General features: G+C 45.3%; 1 protein-coding gene across 2 annotated transcripts in view; it reads right to left on the bottom strand.

Moving 5' to 3' along the window:
• The window catches only part of RGS8 (regulator of G-protein signaling 8), a 44,396-nt gene extending 24,816 nt beyond the window's left edge, over window positions 1-19,580 (bottom strand). Inside the window, exons 1-3 of one of the 2 annotated variants that reach the window (XM_011942112.1) lie at window positions 19,570-19,580; window positions 2,080-2,193; window positions 918-991 (exon numbers count right to left, since the gene is read on the bottom strand). In XM_011942112.1, the coding sequence (XP_011797502.1) occupies window positions 918-991; window positions 2,080-2,085 (80 nt within the window). In that variant the 5' untranslated portion in view covers window positions 2,086-2,193; window positions 19,570-19,580. Of the gene's footprint in view, window positions 1-917; window positions 992-1,109; window positions 1,191-2,079; window positions 2,194-19,569 lie in introns of those variants that run through there. The other variant, XM_011942113.1, reaches the window with a different exon arrangement.
• Between the last annotated feature and the right edge of the window lie 269 nt (window positions 19,581-19,849).

Genomic DNA, 19,849 nt, shown 5'->3' with positions numbered 1-19,849 from the left:
AAAATTAAAAGATTGCTTTCTTAAAACTAGAAAAAACAATTAGTTAGACTGTGTATGAGGGCCCATCATCACGGATTGTGTTCCCTGGCTGCAGGGACATTTCCTTAATCTTTCTCCTAACCAGGCTTATACCTAGACCCCCGGAGTCATGAAGTCAAAGCTTTTGCAGCTGTGATGGTCCCTAGAAGTCATGTTTGGGGAATCTAGGCCTCTTGCTGTGGGATATGGACTCAGGGGAAGGGGTAATCCATGCAGGGACCTTTATTATCCTAGAGCCAAGTGGAGCCAGAGACGACTACCCACCTACGTTGCAGGCAAGGTCATTTGGGGCAGGGGATCACCCAGCCTTCTGTCCCCACCTTGTCTCTCTTCCCATCCCACTGCCAGCCCACACTAGCTTGCCCATGCTGTTCAGATGCCTGTCTCTCTCCTTCAAATCCAGCACTGCCCGAATTGCTGCTCAGACCCTCCACTACCCATTTGATGCGCTCAGCCACAGATGCCAATAAATAAGAATCAGCAGGACACTCTGACCCAGCTGCCTTGCCCATCCCAGCACCTCAGGGCTTTTATCCCATTTGGCCCTGGACTTCTGAGAGTTAGAAGTTACCCAAAGCCCAGGAAGTTCAATGGTGTGGTTGCCCGCACAGTGCATGTGCCCTCATAGATGGGCATCAAGTCACAAGTGCGTCTGGGGCAGACAGGATGAGATATAATGGGAAGAGAGGATACTCAAAGAAAAAACAAAGGTTAAAAGCAAAGAGCAAAGATTTATAAAGAGGGGGAGAGAAACTACAGCCTCTGTGGGAAGAAAGCAATCAATATGCATGAAGAGGCAAGTTAATTAAATATGGATAATGCAATCGGTGCACACAGACATCCCGGAGAAGAAAGAGAAAAGCAAAGGCAATACTCACTGTCTTTGGCCAGTCCTCATGGCCTGAGGGTCTTTGCCAACTGGATGGTCAGAGAGGCTGCGGGTTAAGGCGCTCTGGAGAAAAAGTAGATCTTTCATTTAGCAGTCAAATCCTCGGCGAGTGAAGGGCATGTGTGCATGAACACATAGGCGCGCACACACACATATACACACACAGGCATGCACAACACACCTCCCACCACTTGAGCCAGGCAGCAAGCGGCCCCGCTGAAAGCTCTTCTCTCTGCTTGTCACATCCAGTAAATACTGAAGCAGCCTACACCCAGCGGGCGGCGGCTCAGCTCCCGGGCACAGTCTGCACGCCCATCTTCATTGGCAGGATGCAGAAGGTGCCCCTGAGCCGAGCTCAGCCTCACTAACCTGAAGCTGCTCTGGCTGCAGCTCAGGGAGAAGTCCCCACAGCCCACAGCTGCCTCCCTCTGCACCCAGAGGCTGTGCGGGGGGCAGCAAAGAATAGGTATTAACTCTTTCCAGTCACCAGTGAGCTGAAAATCAAGTGTCCAGGGGGCCCTCTTCTAATGAGCCCTGCTGCTGGCTGAAGGTTGGCTGCTGCACTGGCAGTGGGGAGCGTAAAGATCTTGCCCCAGACAGCTGCTGACAGCAGGAGCCACTCCAAATCAAATCTCCTAATGAGCCAGGAGGAGGGGGGCTGTCTTGCTGGGTGTGATGTGATGTGATAAATGCAGAGAGCAAGAAAGCTACAGGGCAGGTCACACATCTAAATTCCACCCCCTTTCTCCAAATTTCTATTGTGCTGCACTACCAAGCCAAACCACACAGCCCTGAAATCACCCTCTCTGCCACATCTCAGCTGTGCCCCTTACTCTACAGAGGCATTTCTCCCCCAGCTCATCTCCACTCCCACCCTAACCAGCACCAACCGCACCACTCCCCACTTCTTAATGAGAAATTTCCACCTCCTCTGCCTTCCCAAACATGCATATTTCCAACTCTATGCTCCTGCCTCTCACCTGGTTTTTCCTACAGTAGAAACTCACCCCTCTCCCTCATCCATCACCTAGCAACTTCCCCCTACTTGCATTTGTTATGGAGTGAGACTTTTTCCTTTGTTCTGCCCAATCTGCACATGATCCCTATTTTTCTGCCTTTTCCATTTTTTTTTTTCTTCCAAACCTCCTTACCCACATGGGTCTTCACACTGCCTTCTTCAGTTCCAGAAGGAGGACTCTCTTCCTGCTTGCCCTAGTGTAGTGGGTCTCCAAGCATGGTCCCTGGACCAGCAGCGTCAGCATCACCTGAGAAGTATCAGAAATGCAAATGTTCAGGCCCCACCCCTAGACCTACAGAATCAGAAACTCTGGGGACAGTAATCAGCCTTCCAGGTGACTCTGATGCATGCTAAAGTTTGCAAACCGCTGCCCTGGGAGAAAGCTTGTCTTCTCATTATGCTCTAGGTCCCTAAGGCTGAGTCTACACTCCCTCTCAGGAACTAGCTCCAAAGACACATAGCCTTAGCTGCAAACCATTTCCGAAACCCAGAGGGCAGCAGAAATCTCAACAGAAAGTGATGGCTTTATAATAATGGAAATGAATTCCATTTTTCAACCTTTTTAAATGTATAAAGCATTTTCACGTATTGTCACTCAACAATCCTACGCCATCGTCACAGAGGGTATTATTATTCCCATGTTACAGATGAAAAAACCGAGGCCAGAAAAGGTGATGTACCTTTATCAAAGCGACACAACATGCCAGAGGAGGCACAAGGACCAGAAATTGAGCCTTATGACTCTAACAGCAGAGCTCTTTCTACTATATCATACCAGGACCCAGTCTTTCTGGGCAGATCTATTGGTGCATAACCTGAATTCTCTCAGTGAAATGATTCTGCCGCAACTACTCATTGCCTGATGATAAGATGAAATAAAAATTCTGATGCTGCCTCCACAATGACTCATTGTCTCTTTCTGATATCGTCCACAGTGCCCCTCTATTAAAGAAAGGGAACTTTGTGTTATAAAATGAGAGGCAAAAGAAAAGTTTCTCGTTTCTTATTACCCCTTTCTTGAGCCCTGTTGCTAATTGGGGTTTAGAACTTCAGCAGAAAGAGAACCCTTCATTTCTGGACATTTTCTTGGTACACTGCACCGTAAGAAACTGGCACACAGATAAACTGATGAATAAAAGCCCATTGACAAGCACTCCCCTAATTCAAGATATGTTTATAGAATAAGGTGAATCCACATAGCTAATGTTTAATGAGCAGTTAGTATGTGCCAGACACTATGCCAAACATTGCTTTGAGTTATCTATTTAATTTTCAGAACAAATTTACAAAGCCAACACCTTTATCACCCCTCTTTTACAGATGGAGAAACAGAGACACGTCATTTAAAAGTGGCAGAGCTGGTATCTAGCACCAAACCTGGTGCCTCCAGCCTCTGCTCTGCTCCTCACTTTAACACAAAGGTAGTGCCATCATAGGACACTTCCTACCAGCACTAAGACAGTAGAACAAAGGTCTCCTCCAAATCTCTTACTGCCCAGGCCACTATCCAGGGGGTAAAGGCCCCGAGGAAAGAGAGCAGGGCTGCAAATGGGCCTGAGTCACAAGTGGAAGCTAATCAATATTAACGAGGCATCAGAATCTTCAATTAGCCTTTGGAGAAATAATATAGTCATAGGAAGTCAATAAGTCCAATGTTTAAAAAGAGCTATAGTAAACAAGAAAAATGTAAAAGAAGCAACAGGAATATAAAGAGCAGAAGGAAAAAAAGTATGTGGACATGAATAATACAAGGAAACAGAACGTTAAAACTAGTCCAAACTTTTTTTTTTTTTCTAACCAAAACACTGCTAAACGTCAAGGAGTAATCACAGAGGACCACAGTTTGAGAAGCACAGACCTAGTGCAGGCCCCACTCAAAAGAGGACACCAGCATAATCTTCCAAAGAGACCAGTACATAATTTCAAGGAGAATTAAGCTGAACCTAAAGTTAGGCATTCTAGCATTGTCTTCTTTCCTGAAATAAATAAACAGAAAAGGCAAGCAGGGCTAAGTGCTCTTGAGAAAGGAATTCAGCACCTTGGACTCTGTAGTCCCCAGGCTTAGAGCTCTGCCCCAGGAATGTAGAGCTCTGGGTTCTTTTCCAGCTACTGCTCCTGACTTGCTAGCTGGAGTTGGCACAGGACATCTCAACTGACCACAACTCACGTCTCTTACAGGAACATAGTGATTGCAAGCCCCGTTCCGGCCTCTGGGCTGTCCTGCCCCCCTCTGCACTTTCCAGTTTATACTCACTTGCCTTGGGAAGCCCTGCCCTCTCCAGGCACCCACCACTCCTCTCCAGAATCAGTGCTTCAATCTTGCCTCTTCAGCTCTAGGCTGCTTTTCCAGAGGTTTGCTGGACAGCTCCTCACATCTCAGACCCTGCACGCTATACTGGCTCTAAATAGACCCTGCATGCCGTACTGTCTCTAAACAACTACCTTCCCACATCCTCCATTCCTGCTGGGCTCCCTGTGTTTGCTTGTGACATTACTCTGCCCAAGTCCCACAAGGGACCCTAACCATAACCCTAACCCCAACAAGTACAGGCATTTCTGGCTTCTTTTTCTCCATTCCCCTTCCTAAATTGGTTTTTAAATCTTGTCACATTTTTGAAATATTTCTCAACTTCATTCCCTCCCATCCATTGATGTTGACATATGAGAGGTTATTCAACCCCCAGCACCTGCACAACCCCCTGCCCTCTCTTAAATAACTGATCTCCCTGCCGTCATTTCTTTCTCTGTCCGCCCACAAACCTTGCACACCACACTACTGCTGGAGTACCACTGAATTGATGCCATAAAGTGGATCATCTGTGCAATCATCTTTGATGGGCCCCAAATCTAATATCCAAATGACTCCTTGTCCTGCCTGATGATGAGTTTGTCCCGTTTGCCTATCCCAGTTTTCTATCCCACACACACGCATGATTCCTCTGCTGTCCCTTCTGCCCAGAATGTCCCCACCCTTGATCTGCCTGTTAACTCTCAGCTTCTTCCCTAAACCTATTACCTCAAGCTAAAAATTCTCCTTTCCAAACCTTTTTTAGAATTCTCCCAATCAGAAGGAACCCCCTCCATCCCAATAGCACCACCTTGCTGTAAGGCTCTCTGACAGCCCACATCACAGGCATAGTTTATTCTTGAGATTGTGCTCCAAAAAGACAGACTCTTTTACTTACTGCCCTTACTATTAATTCTCATTGCCTCACAAAGAGCAGGTGTTGAGTAAATGTCGGCTAAATTTGATTTCGAGTTCATGAAAAAAATCTGAAAAATCGCAAGGATTCTTTATGGCAGAAACATGTTAGACTTCTGCAGCTTTCTGGTCAAGACTGAAGTCAACAGAATGCTAATGACACTCAGGGTCAGCTGCACAGGTACGTAAGGCATTTGCAAACTAACCCAATAGCCGGGTCAGAGAAGGGTGGAATTCATCAAGAGCAGAAGGAGCACCTGGCATTGTCGCACAGGCCATGAGAATGTAATTAAATTGAAGATAAAGGGAGCTTAAATCTGCAATATAATATTTTTAAAAGCCACCAGAGTGGAAGAGGAGGTTTATTGCCAAATGCCCCTGTGTGTTTATCTAACCAACATACCACCTAGGATAATACCACATTTAAAGCTTTTAATAAAACAGTCATTTGGATATTAGATTTGAATTCTGGTCAGCATGCTAAAGCTCTTCCGTAAATCTTTTAAAAGCAATTTCCACCTCGTAGCTTCCTAGTAACAGTAGAAACATGAATCAACATATGCTGCATTGATTTAGGGTTTCCATGGAGACCGGAAGGACACAGGGAAGGGCAGGACAGAAGGAGGCCACTTGGCCCAAAATTCTACTTTAAAAAATGCATGTCGATCTCATTCCTCTGAGCATTAGCAGCCTCATTTCCTGTTCATCAGTTCAAGCATCCACATATTTAATTTGTAATAATGCTGCTCAGCTCCTCATAAGGAACATCAGAGGGTACATGGAGAAAAGTCAGCAGTTAAAGCTGTGTGCCCATGAGGTTTGCAAAGAAAACCAAGAAGCACAGGATTTGGAATCAGAAGAAAGGGCCTTTGGTACTAACTCTGCAATTAACTAGCTCCATGACACTAACTACTTCTACTAGCTCTGTGATCACCAACTAACATCACCAAGACATTTCAACTTCAATTTCCTCATCTGCAAAACACAAATTAACACACCTGCCCAGTCTATTTTTCAGGGTGATTATATGCAAAGAAATGAGAAAGTCTGTAGGGGAAATGCACTGTAAATTCCAGTACATCACACCCTATTATTATATTTGAAGATGATTTTGGCTTCCCTTTAAATGGGATTTTGCCAGTGAGCAAGGAGATGAAAAAAAAAAGAGATTCCTGATTTACTAGAGAGTAGACTGACTGGAAAAGAAAGTGTGGTGGATTTGACAGCCCTGAGCTTCAACCCCAACTCCATAATTTTCCAGATTAAGGGCAGATCCAGAATTGTGGGCAAACTACTCGCCCTCTCTGAGTATCATTTTCATCGTGGTAAAATGAAGATAATAACAATAGCAATGTCATAGTCTTGTTATAAGGATTGAATTAGATAATGTAATGGAGTCTTCACCACAATTCTCGACAAATGGCAAATAGCTGTTCTGTGTGAGCCACTTTTATCATTATTCATAGTCTTTTCAACTATATTTTATCATCTGTAAAATGGGAATTAAATTTCCTGGTACTTCCTCATTTTACATAGAGAATTACTTAGATGTCTGTTCAGCTATTTAATAAGCTGTTTGGGGAAAGGTGCTATATAAATAGAATGTCATTATTTAAAGATTCATTTTTTACCACCTGCTCACCAAGGTGAGACAAAAATGCATAAGATAGCACATCTGTAATGATTCTTGAGCTGCTCAGTGGCTGGGGGTTACGTAAGTCTCTGTTACCTTTCTCATTTCCTTTTGTTCCTCTTGAGCATTCATTGTCTCCTCACTGCTCACTGCAGGGTTTTCCTCTTGCCAGCCTCTTTTCTTTATTCACTATCTTTATACTCCCCCTTCTAAGTGTGTCTAGAAAGAAATTTCAAAGTTAAATTTTGGAGGCTTTGGTATCTAACCCTGCAATTCGTCCTTATGTCTCCTAAAATGAAATGGTATAGCAACAGCAAGGAAGATGAAACAAAATCAGGAGATGTTAGAGGATTACACAGTGCTCCCTTGCAGACAATGGCTATCGGGGTTAAAAATAAAGCTTAAGAAACACCTCAGCCAAATGTAATACATGGACTTTGTGTTGAACCCTGATTCAAATGTAAAATTTTAAAAATAATTCAGTGCAATTGAGAAAATCTAAACACTGATTGGATATTTAATAGTATTAAGATATTATTGTTAATTTTTAGTACAATTTTGATATTGAGGTTTTTTTAAGAGACCTTATCTTTTAGAGGTATACTCTGAAATATTATAGTTGAAATGCTATGCTATCAGTGAACCACTTCAACATCATCTTGGGTGGGAGGCTGAGTGGTAGGTACACAGGGACTCACTGTTCTGTTCTCTTGACTTGTGTATATTTGAAATTGTGCCTAGAATGTGTAGCTTCAGTAAAATAAGCCAGTAAAGTGCAAGAATACTGAAATACAGAAGGAGGAGACTATTTGAATGGAACTTGATTTTCTGTACATTTTCCACTGTAAGTTTTTCTCCCCTTGAATAAATCCATTTTAAGAAAAAACCTATTATTTTATGCCTAAGGAGCAGGTGCCAAAATTCAGAGGTTTAGAGTGGGTATAGCTCCTAGACATCACTACAGAAACTAAACTTTGAAGACTTTGTCCAATGTCGCATTTCTTACAGGCATAGCCAGGACTCCAACTCAGAGTTCCCGGGTGGAATCCAGCCACATCCTTTATTCCCACTGCTGAGCTGCCTATCTACACATGCAGAATCCAGGGCCATACGTTAACACTGGACAAGGAGACAAATGATGGCCTGTTTGCTCACCTCCCCAGCCCTTCTCTGTTCCTACTATGATAGCAACCTTAAACACTGAACTCAGGTTTTACAAATGACCTTTACAGTGACCAACTGGTTTCTGGGAGGGCAGCTGAAGGGCAAGAAGGTAGAGTGGAGAGAGAGAGCTCATGCAACATACACAACTCTTCACACCCTCACAACCTGATCTCCTTGTCCCATCAAGATCATCAAGACCTCAGGTATGAAATACCTGGACCTCGTTTTGCTTCCTAACCCTTACTAATCTATCCATGTTACACACACTCTGACCCACTTCTAGCTGCTCTCAAATATGTCTATTTAAGGAGAATCCTTCCTCCTGTGGCCTTCCGCTTATCCTTTCCCGTGGACCCTGCTTTATGAATCCTCTATCTTTATTTTCTCTTTCTCACATGTTATTCTGCACTTAACAATAACAATATTCATCTCTTCTATTAAAAAAAATTCCCTTTGGGAAACATGTTGGGCATTTCTCCTTTTATCAGCAAAACTGCTTGAAAGAGTCTCCTCTGCTTCCTCACTTCCTATCCCTCCTAGCTCCTTTTGCCATTTGGCTTCCATTCCCACCATTGCCCCAAAACACAGCTTCCATACTGTGAGGTCCAGTGGAAATGTTCCAGTACTTGTCTTTATGAACCTCTTTGCTGCCTTTGCCATGGTGACCATTCATTTATTGCACCTCTCTCCTTTGACTTCCCAACATTACACTCCCCTGGCTGACCATCACCTTGGTCTCCTTTGCTGGCTTCTCCTGCTCCTCGTCTGTCCACTCCATAAACACCGTTATTTTCCTTCCTCTCTAATCTTAGCTTCCTGCTCCTCTCACCTGGCCTGCTACTTGGGCAATCTCATCCTTGCCCATAGTCCTAACTACATTGGGTATATTGACCATTTCTAAATATTTTTCTCCAACTCTAGCCCCTCTCCCAACATGTAGACACCAACAGCTCCCAGTCATGCAGACTCAGATAGCCCTCGGGTTGCTGAACGTACCCTTCAGATATCCTACAGGCCCAACAACTGTAAGTATATCTAAATAATGGACACATCATATTTCCATCTTTTCTTGGCCCATTTTATCTGCCACCCTCACCACGCCCACCTCCCACCCCACTCGCACCCCCTACACACACATACAAACCTTGGCTTCCTCTGGAATTGCTGATCTCAGTTTCTGGCACCACCATCTACTGAGTAACTCAAGCCAGAAATAGGAAAGTAATTACAGGCAACTCCCTTTCTCTCATCTCCTGTCGACAACCAATTACCAAATCATACTGATTAAATCTTTCATAGTTTTCAAATCTGCCTCCTTCCCTCCATCCCCGCTACCACTGCTCTGGCTCATGTCCTCATGGTCCTGGTTCGTGTCCTCACAGTCTCTGGTCTCCATGACACAGCCTATTCTCTTAAATTCACCTCCAATCTGTAGCCATAATCACCTGGTTAGTCACAAACATGACTGCATTTCCTTCTCCTCAAAATCTTTAAGCCCTCCTACTCTAGGGGTAAAGTTCCAGCTTAAGAAGGATCCTGACACGCAAACTCCCCAAGGTCTGGCTACCTTGAGAGTCACCTACCACTCCCCTGGCTTGTCCTTCAGGCCCCAACAACTCTACACTTTCCGCAATCATGAGCACACATCACAGGGTTCCATGGCTTTGGGCCTCCTTTGTTTCATTTCCTCTGCCCAGAATGTCCTTGATCTGAGTGAGTCCTGCTCATCCTTAAGCTGCACTTCAGGACGACTCCTCCAAAAGCCTCACCTGAACACCCAAGTTCAGGAAGTGTCCTCTGTGCTCCCATGGCTTCCAGGCACACTTCTCTATGTCAGCACCTGGCATAGCTAGCTACCTGCAACTGTCTTCCCCTAACCAGACCCTAAGTTCCTCAAGGGCAGGGAGCATGGGTTCATTCATTCATTCACTCATTTAGTCATCTGACTAACATTTAAGTGTCTCCTATGTGCCAAGCAAGGTCCCAGGCATGGGTACATTATATTCCCTATGTACATTGCTTAGGTAAAAAAATGTATTTTTCGTCTCTATACCTCCAAAATGTAGCACAGTCCCTGGCAACAGGAAAAGGCTCAGTTAATGTATGTTGATCTGACATAAGCCCCCCAGCAGGTAGGTAAGGAAACTATGTTTGGTGTAGGATGCTGGCCAACAGAGACAGCATGGAGTCACAGTGTGGCACAGGGTCCAGGGTCAGCAACAAGGGTTCAAGCTCCAACTCTGCCTGTGTATGGCAGGTTCTTCTTGGCTTAGGACCTTGTCTTCTCATCTCTGAAATCAGAATTACTAAGGCAATGCCCACTTCCTGTGTTTCTGCAAGAATTCAGTGAAATATATAAGTAAACATTGGATGTAAATCACTTAGGCTTACAAAAACATTAAGTCACAGGGAGAACATCAGAGTCAGAGAAGGCAGAAGCCCCACACCCAGTGGGGAGATGTGTGGAAGCTGCATGGACGGGACAGCAGGGCCAAAGGTGAAGAAGTAGAGGGATGTAGTTTTCAAAGCCATGGAGCTGAGAGGCAAGCATGAAGCCCTGCCACAGCTGAAATGTGGCTTTCCCTCCTATCTCTCAGTGCCAGGGTGCTGGTTATCAATCTCTTCCCCTTCTCAGATAGTAACAAAAGCTTTACCATTTGCCATCAGAGTCTACAGCTGTGGGCAGAGAGCAGCTTCAGCACTCTCCCCCTCCTCTGAATATAAAATAAGCTCTTTCTAATCCTCCATTTTTAATGACTTCAGGCAATGGCTTTCATGTCCTCCCTCCCAGCTCCATTCTAGCCAGACACCTAGAATCACACAGCAAGGAGAATCCACAGCCATCAGACCCAGCAGTGGGGTTCAGCCACAGCAACAGCAGCAGGGAATAGTGGAGTGGAGCCTGGGACTCTGGAAACAGTTCCCCCACTGGTATCTGCTCCGAAATTCAGAGAACTGCGAACTGAGAGCACTCAGTGAGATGCCTTGCTTGCGGGCATGTGCTGGTGCACGTTAATGTCTGTGCTGGGGGCGGAAGGAGGGACGAGGGCTGTGTGGGTGGGTGCACTGTGATGCACAGAGATGCTGAGCAAATTCCCCCTGACACTTTTCCTTGAGAGACAAGGCCCTGGGAGGAATCTACCTTAAGTCACTTAGCTTTTCCAAGACCCTCTTCCTTCTAGAACCTTTTACAGATGAATTCAAAAGCCTTTGGGAAATTCCATACAGAGAACATTGACAAATTCCATGCAGAGAACACTGGCAAAGGTTCTGATGATGCTGCTGATGTTTCTTGGACAGTGAAAAATACCCCCAGGCACAGAGGGGAAGCGAGGAAGCATTTCTGACATCTCTAGAAATGGAAGTGTTTGGACAAAGAAGAAACCAGAAAGCACAGACAGCCTGGAATAGAATGGACAGGAAAATTGTTCTAAGCCATAAAGTCATTATATGTAACAAAATTTACATTTGTACAGCACAGTCACAAGTTGGGGTTGTGCTATACAAATGTGAGTTTTGTTACTTATAATCACAAGTCACAAGTTGGAGTTGGGATTGAGAAAGGAAGATGGAGAACAAAAAGGACATTTGAGGCTTAGCACCTGCTAACTAGGAAGAACAGGCAAATTTCTGCACCCTTGCTCCTGGCAAGAGTGGCAGGCTTAAAGGTTCTGAAGAATCTGTTAGAGAGTAAATGGGGACGATGATACAAGGACAGGTGCTTTCACTTCTTTGGCTAAACTTCATCGAGTTTTTTTTTTTTTTTTTTTTGCCCCCCTTGAGCCTCAATTTGTTCTAGCAAGTTGGGATAATTAAACAGCATCATGTAGGGCAAGCACCTAGCAAAGTTGTTCAGCACATCTTGACCACTGGAAGCTATCATTCCTTTCAGCTGATCCTCACAAGCTCCTTCGAAAGTGAGCCAGGCACTTGTTATAGCTCTCATTTTACAGATGAAGCTGCTCAGTGGCCCTGAGTGGAGGGCCTAGGGTAATTCACTTAATGGCCCTAGGAAGACTTGAACCCAGGACCTCCAGTATTTTTTCCACCCCAACTCTGCCTGTTCAGCTCATGCTGCTGCTGACCCACGGCTGAGATCCACACTTGGAGGGGTTTCCTTAACAGAAAGATGAGGGTTTGGCTCAGCTGTTCATCCACACTCTTGCCCTGTCCTCTAAGAGCCCCTAGCAGTAGTGGCATGGCTGTTGTGACTAAGGAACCGTGTTCTCCAGATCAGAGTTCACTGACCCATGGGACAAAGACCTTCACCTAACTGGCATGTTTCATTCACCTGGACAAAAAATAAGAGCAAGTTTTCAGATCCCTTTGTGTGTTAGAAACTATGTGGAAAATATTTTTAAACAAAGAAGAAGCTAAAAGGAGGTGATACCCAAGGGAGGCTTACCTTAGCCTGGCCATGGTGAGACGTGAGCCACACTACACGCTCTACTCCCCACTCACTCATCAACTTTCCAATCTAACACACACTTCTTTCAGGAAACCTGCTCTAAGAATGGGGGGAGAGCAAACAGTTAATAAAGACTAGTTTACGGGAGGGAACGCTCACCGGACTCTCATTCTCAAAATAATAATAGCCATCATCAGCATAATACCATGTTGCATGTTCATAGCTTTTAACTATAAACAAGCACTACTATGATCTCATGAATACAGTTATCTCACTCCCACTTGCCAGCACCTCCTGCATTTTCCAGGAAAACTCTAAAGTTCTTCAAATCTATAGGAACATATAATCCAGAATTAACCCGGACTTCAGGATGGGGTAAGCTTGCCTTCATTATTTCATTAGATTGTAAGCACCCCAAGGTCAGGACCTACAAACACTTACAAGCCAGGTTCTCAGTATGTAGTTCAACATTAGGTTGATACTGAGTCACCACTCTATCACAGAAAGAGAAGAGCAACCCTCCTCCCAGTGATCAAAAAAAAAAAAAAAAATCACTAACTAGACAGTGCTGAGAAGGACCCATTTAGCTGATGCCATGGACTCTTCAGTCCCTGTAGGAGGTAACTGTGCCCTCAACTCACTGCTTAGAAATTGGTGACCTCCAATTTTAATCTCCCTCCAACTCATTGTGATTGTGAGTTCTTCTGCATCGGAATGTATCACCAACGTTAGTTACCAGCAACACCAAAGACCTGCACATGTACTGGAAACAAAACAGATTCTGCGTGCAGCCAGACTGCTGTGCAAGCAACCCATTTAAAACAACAGCAGAAAAAGACATGAATGAAACTAAAAATAAAGAGACAGTGTTATCATCCAGATATCAACCTACAATATTTTCAGAGCCCCCTAAGGGAGCTGAGAGAAGAAACAGCATCACCTTTGAACAGAAAGTAGGTTTTAGGGGACCTGAGGAGTTGGGGTTGAGGAAGGAGGATGGAGAACAAAAAGGACATTTGAGGCTTAGCACCTGCTAACTGGGAAGAACACATATTTCTACACCCTTGCTCCTGGCAGGGGTGGCGGGCTTAATAGCTCTGAGGAGTCAGAGAGTAAATGGGGACAATGACAGAAGGCCAGAACCTTTTCTGTCCTGCAATGTCCTGCACCTCTCAGCAAGACTTATAGCCCAGGCTGACCTGCCCAGGGACCCACTCAGTCCCTGCTGGAAGCAGCTGCTCTCTCTTACCTGCCTGGCGGTGGGCAGCGCAGCTGGGAAGGTGTGGCTGGTGCGGTCCCCAGCTGGGCATGGTTCGGTGAGGCCCTGAGTGACAGTCAGCCACCTCCTCCTGGCACCTGGGAGAGGGTGGCAGAGGGCGGCCCACTTCACCCAGCGCCCCTAGAATAGCGGCTGCAACATGCTGCTCCCGCCGGCTCCGCTCCTCTCCAGGCTCTGCATCTCATGAAAAGGGAAAGAGCGAGTGAGAGGCAGGGGAGGGGGTGGGGAAGTAGAGGGAGGGGAGAGGGGCACTCTGACAGATGATGCGCACTGCCACGCAGAGTCGGGGGAGGACCACAGGCTCCAGCAGGATGGCACTGCCTGTGTGGCTCTCCCGCTCCCAGCTCACTCACAGGCAGCTGCCTCCGAGGGGCTGGTGGCTCTCCAGAATTCAGGGAGAGGCAGAGCTCAGAGGGGATGGCAGAGGGGGAGGTGAAGGAGGGAGAAGATCACCTGGGACACAAGGAAGTGAAGCAGGGTAACTGGCTTGTGGGAGAAAAGATAACCTGCTTTTGCTCAAAAACATTCCAGGGTGAAAGTGGTTGCTTTGTGAGAGATAGTGAAGGGGGAAAGATAAAGCCCCATATTCCTGGTCTGGCTTCAAGGTTGTTGCTCTCCTTTCATAACCAACAAGGCCACTTAGGATTTCAGCAACGGCTAAGGCAATCTATATCACGCACAGCTCCAACTTTCTCAAAGAGGCAAAACAAACAAACAAAAATAAATAGACATGAAAGGGTGTAATGCATGAAATGTTGTGTCATTTGTCACCTTCTGCTGCAAACAAGCCCAACTGTCCCCTCAACCACCTGCCCATCCTGTGGCCAGGGGGTCATGGTGACAAGAACAGGAACAAGAGGGATCATTGTGGAGAAATGGAGAGAATGTGATGCTTCTATCTGTAAAGGTCTATTCGGAGAGTCAGGACAAAACCTCCAGGAGAGCTTGGGCCAGAGCTCAGAGCAGCTTTGGAATGGAGAGGTGACCCTTCCCATGGATCCCACAGTCTCCTGGACCTGCCATGCATATGAGGCAGGTTCACTGCACAGGCCCGGGGCTTACAGTCACCAGCTCTATTTACAGCCACAGCCAGAGAAAGGGGATGACAGGGAAGTAAATCAACAAACCATGGAAGACAGAGAAGACCAAAGGAAGCTGCAGCTGGGGAACTCTCCACAAGCACAGCTAATGAGGGGAAGAGTGATCTCAAGCAAGGGCCTTCTCTGGAGGGAGGGAACAGGAGGCAGAGGGAGCACAGAACAAGACTGCTGCAGGTCTCCAGGGAACCGTCCTTCCCTGGTGCACTCTGGGCGTTCTCAGTCAAGCCTAACTGCAGAGGTCCTAACAAGCGCTGACCCACGAGATGACCCCTCAGGGGACAGGTAACCATTTCACTGTTGCACCATTTCAACAAAATCAGGCCGATTCAGCAGACAACTCTTGGGAACCTAGTATGTGTTGTGGGGGATGCGGTGACGACTAAGACCTCCTTGTCATGTCTTAGGTGACCCAGTGGAGGAGAGAGATTTAAATAGCTGACACCAATGCATGGAGAAGTGAGTTAAGTACCCATAGAGCTCTGCGGAAATGCTGGGGGAGCACAGAGGAAGAGGGATTAAGTCCAACTGGGAAGTCGGGGAAATCCCCTCAGAGGAGGCATCCTCTGGACACAACCTGCACCCTAAAGTTACATGTGGATTTCGACAAGCAGGGTTGACTGAGCTAGAGAATGCCAGGCTGAGGAACAGCCTGGGCAATGGCATGGAGTCTAGAGGTACCTGGTATGTTTGGGAAACAGTGAGCGTTCTTTCTAGGGAGGCAGGAGAAAAAAGTAGAGTGTGATAGGATGCCATAGTGGTGAATGCAATGTAAAGGGTCCATTGGGACCCTTTTAAACAAAGGAGTGTTGATCAAATGCATTTTTTGTATCATCAGATCTGTGTTTCGAGAAGATTCTAAGTGGAGAGGGATTGGAGGCAAGTGAAGCCCATCAAAACTTATTATAAATTCCTAGGTGAAAGAAGATGAGAGCCAAAAAAAAGACAATGGGCTTGAGAGGAAAGGACAAGAGATTTGGGGAGACTGAATTAGCATGACGTGATCCTCTGTGAAGGATAGGGTGAGCTCAGAATGGAGGGCTTGGGGATGGGAAGGAGCTGAGAATGACTCTACAATCCCATTTGAGAACTAGTTTTTAAGGCTAAGGGACCGAGGAGGAAGAGCAGACTTTGACCTGTAAATGAAAACTTACTGTGTGCTTGGCTGAGCTCTGCAGATAGGCCAGGGCAGAAGATGAAGAGGAGATGGAAATACAGCATTGGATCTTAGCAGAGAGGTAGGAGTTGGGAGCTCTCCGCCTGAAGAAAACAGATGAGGGGAGTAAATGGAATACCCAAGGACAGCAAGAGAAGAGAGGCTGAGGGCAGGACTTTGAGAAGTGACCACATTTACATGAGGAGCAGAGAAAGAGGAGCCGACCAAAGATACTGAGAAAAATCATCGGAGAGAAAGAGAGTAGGAGGACCAGAGGAACGAAGTGTCACAGGAGCCGGGAAAGATGAGCTTTTGAGAAGAGTCAAATACTGCAGAGAAGTTAATGTGGGTGAGAACTGAGATGAAAATGGCAAAATGAATTTTAGTCATAGGTGACCACTGGGAATGTGGCTTACTGCAGTGGGCCTCAGACTTTAAGGAGCATGAGAATCCTCTAGCACACTTATAAAAATACAGATTTCTAGCTCCCACTCCCAGAGTTTCCAGTTCAACAGATCTAGGGTGGGGTCTAGGAATTTGCAATTTTTTTTCTATATTTTCCCCCAAAAGATGGGGTCTCACTAAGTTGCCCAGGCTGGACTTAAACTCCTGGCCCCTCAAGGGATCCTTGGGCCTCAACCTCTGAAGAAGGTGGGACTACAGGCATGAGGGCTCCAGGAATTTGGATTTCTAACAACTTTCCAAAGATGCTAATGTTGCTGGTCTGGGTACTACACTTGACAACTATTGGCTTAGAGTATTGCTTCTCAGATTTTCAAATTATGGCACACACAGAAAATAATTTTTATATGGAACACCAGAGTAAATGGAACCCAGGGCTCTGCCAGACTGCCCAAGGGCTGAGGGAAGAAATATCTCAGCACACGGCAGTGTACACTAAGCGAACAGGTTGGGAAGGTTTGGCTGAGAAGGATAAAAGGGGAAAAGGTCAAATACCAAAATATGAGTGGATCACTAGGCTGTCAAAGCAACAGAAATGGATTTTGCTTTCAAGAACAGGGACTCTCTTTCATCTTTGTACCTCCAGCACCAAGTAACTATCGAGCATATATAAGGACTCTATATTTGTTAGAATAAATTGAATTAAGAAGTTTGGCTGAGAAGGAAAAAAGGAGAAGTTGTTGCCTGCAGAAAATACAGAACCAACTGAACCAATACAGAAAATACAGAAATAAAGAAGAAGGAAACCCAGGTTTAAGAAGGCAGAAACATTTCTTTACCCATCCCTGGTCAAGGAACTCCACCATTTCCTTAGTGAAGAGGGATTGGAAGGCATCTCAGACTACATGGATTTATGGTACATTTACACTGACTTGTGATAAACTGCATAGCCTTTAAACTGCATATGTCCCATTGTCTGATAGAGAAACTTATGCCACTGTGCAAATCTCTTTATTCATTCACTTGCCAGTATTTAGTTAGTGTTTATTCTTAGGATAAGAAGATCTGAATATTCAGAGGAAGAGATTAAAGAGATTAAATGTATAAGAAATTTATACCACCTAACACCTTGTCTTGATTTTTATCTTTTATTGAAATGAATTCTCCCAATAAATTGTAAGCTCTCTGAGAGCAGAGGCTATAACTAATTCATGTTTTTTAGCCAGTGCCCTGTGCAGTACCTGTTACTTAGTAGATAGTACACACACACACTTTCTCTCTTTCTCTCTCTCATCTTCGTTTTTAAGAAAGAAGGAACAAATGAAAGGGAGAAGAAAGATGAGGAGGAAGAAAGAGAGGGAAAAGAAGAAAAAGAGGCAAAGTGTTGCCAGGCGCGGTGGCTCAAGCCTGTAATCCCAGCACTTTGGGAGGCCGAGGTGGGTGGATCACAAGGTCAGGAGATCGAGACCATCCTGGCTAACACGGTGAGACCCTGTCTCTACTAAAAATGTAAAAAAATTAGCCGGGCGTGGTGGCGGGCGCTTGTAGTCCCAGCTACTCGGGAGGCTGAGGTAGGAGAATGGCGTGAACCCAGGAGGTGGAGCTTGCAGTGAGCCGAGATCGCGCCACTGGCCACTGCACTCCAGCCTGGGCAACAGAGCGAGACTCTGCCTCAAAAAAAAAAAAAAAAAAAGGCAAAGTGTTACATGTAATGGCCCCAGAAAATGTCCACACCCTAATCCTTGGAAACTGTGACTATGTTGTCTTACTTGGCAAAGGGACTTTGTAGATATGGTTAAGGTTAAAGACTTTGAGATGAAAATATTATCCTGGGTTATCTAGGCAGACTCAATCAAATCATATGAGTCCTTAAACATGGAAGAGGAAGACAGAAGAGGGAGTCAGAGATAAAGCCAAAGAAGGAGAGATTCAAAGTAGGAGAGGGATTCAACCCATGTTTGCTAGCTTTGAAATGGAGGAAGAAGGCCAGCAGCCCAGGAATACAGTTGCCACTAAAAGCTAGAGACAACCCCAGCTGGAGTTCATCAAGGACACAGGACATCAGTTCTTTAATCACAAAGGATTGAATGCAGGGAAACAGAACCTCCCCTCCAGCCTCCAGAAGGGAATGCAGACCCAGTAACACTGATTTTAGCCCAATGAGCCCCCTATGTGAATTTCAACTGACAGAACTGTAAGATGATAAATCTGTGCTGTTTAAGTCACTGTGTCCGTGGTGATTTGTTGTGGTAGTAACCGAAAACTAACACAGAGGGGCAGTTCTTGGTTGTAGAAAAGACACATCTTGCATTTCAACAGGAGCCAACAGCAAAAAAACAATAGAGAGATATAGAAGACTGTTGAAAAACCAAAATCAGAAATTAGATGGCCTTTACCTTTAGTGAAATGTGAGATCTAAATCTCTCCCTAACAGCATCTCTCTCTCTCTCCCCCTCCATCACTCTCTCTCCTGTGCGTCCGTGCGTGAGCGTGCACACACACACACAGATACACACACACACCCTACAAGTGAATATCTGAGCTCAATCTTAAATAATTTATCAGGATCCCTTTCCTTCCCCGGCATATCTTACTTCCAGCAAAAATAGCTTTATCTCTTTGATTGATTAGCTACTCTTGAGGAAGTCTTTCTTTGCTCTTCCATACAGTATGATCTGTCACAGGGAACACAACAAATGCCTAAGGTACAGGAGGAGAAAAGTAGAGACGGGCCACCTCCCCTGGCAAGAGAAGAGAGCCTCTAGTGATGAGAATGCAGAGCCCACTAACAGAAGGAAAGAAAGTAAACAGACAGCAGAAACACAATCAAAATCACCCAGTCCTTGGATAGGAAGGAGTCAGAAGATTCCAGGTAGACAGAAAATAGGATGGATGGATGGATATGGATATGGATATAGATATAGTTAATGGTCAAAGGAACAAAGAAAGCTGCTGGACTCCACCATATGGAACAATTTATATAGAGAGCCATGAAAGTTCAACTCTCCCTAGACTTGGGCGCAGATGGGCACAGGCCAGCTTGTGAGCATATGCACATACACACACTCATCACTCACAGAGTTTAAACCTTGTGATAGCTCAAGGTCACTTCTAGGGAATAGAATTTAAAATATCTATCTGGAGATCCTGTTCTTGGCCTGATCATCCTGTCTGAATAATCCTTGAACTCTGTTCATTTTTCTTATTCCATTTCCATTGGCAGAAAGTGGGCTCTAGGGTCAGAGAGGTACTCTGAGGACAAATTCCAGCTCAGCCACTTACCAGTTCTGTGACCTTGAGTAAGTCACTTAACCTCTCTATGCCACAGGGTCTTTTCCTAGAAAAGAGGGATACTCATCCTACCTGTCTCATAGGGTTGTAAAGAGAATTAGTAAGTTTATGTGTGAAAAGCCTTAACAACTAATGGATAGCCCCTCTGCTCCTTCATAATTCATGCCCCCCTGACATCTCATAATATCCTGTACTTCTCTGGTACAACAGTAGCACACTACTTTTTAATTACCTGTTTTCTTGTCTGTGTCACCTGGCTAAACCATAAGCT

Source organism: Colobus angolensis, unplaced genomic scaffold (genome assembly GCF_000951035.1).
Source record: "Colobus angolensis palliatus isolate OR3802 unplaced genomic scaffold, Cang.pa_1.0 Scaffold206, whole genome shotgun sequence".
In the NCBI taxonomy this organism is placed as follows: Eukaryota; Metazoa; Chordata; class Mammalia; order Primates; family Cercopithecidae; genus Colobus; species Colobus angolensis.
The sequence above is the reverse complement of the archived record's forward strand: the minus strand, read 5'-3'. Positions and strand labels throughout refer to the sequence as shown.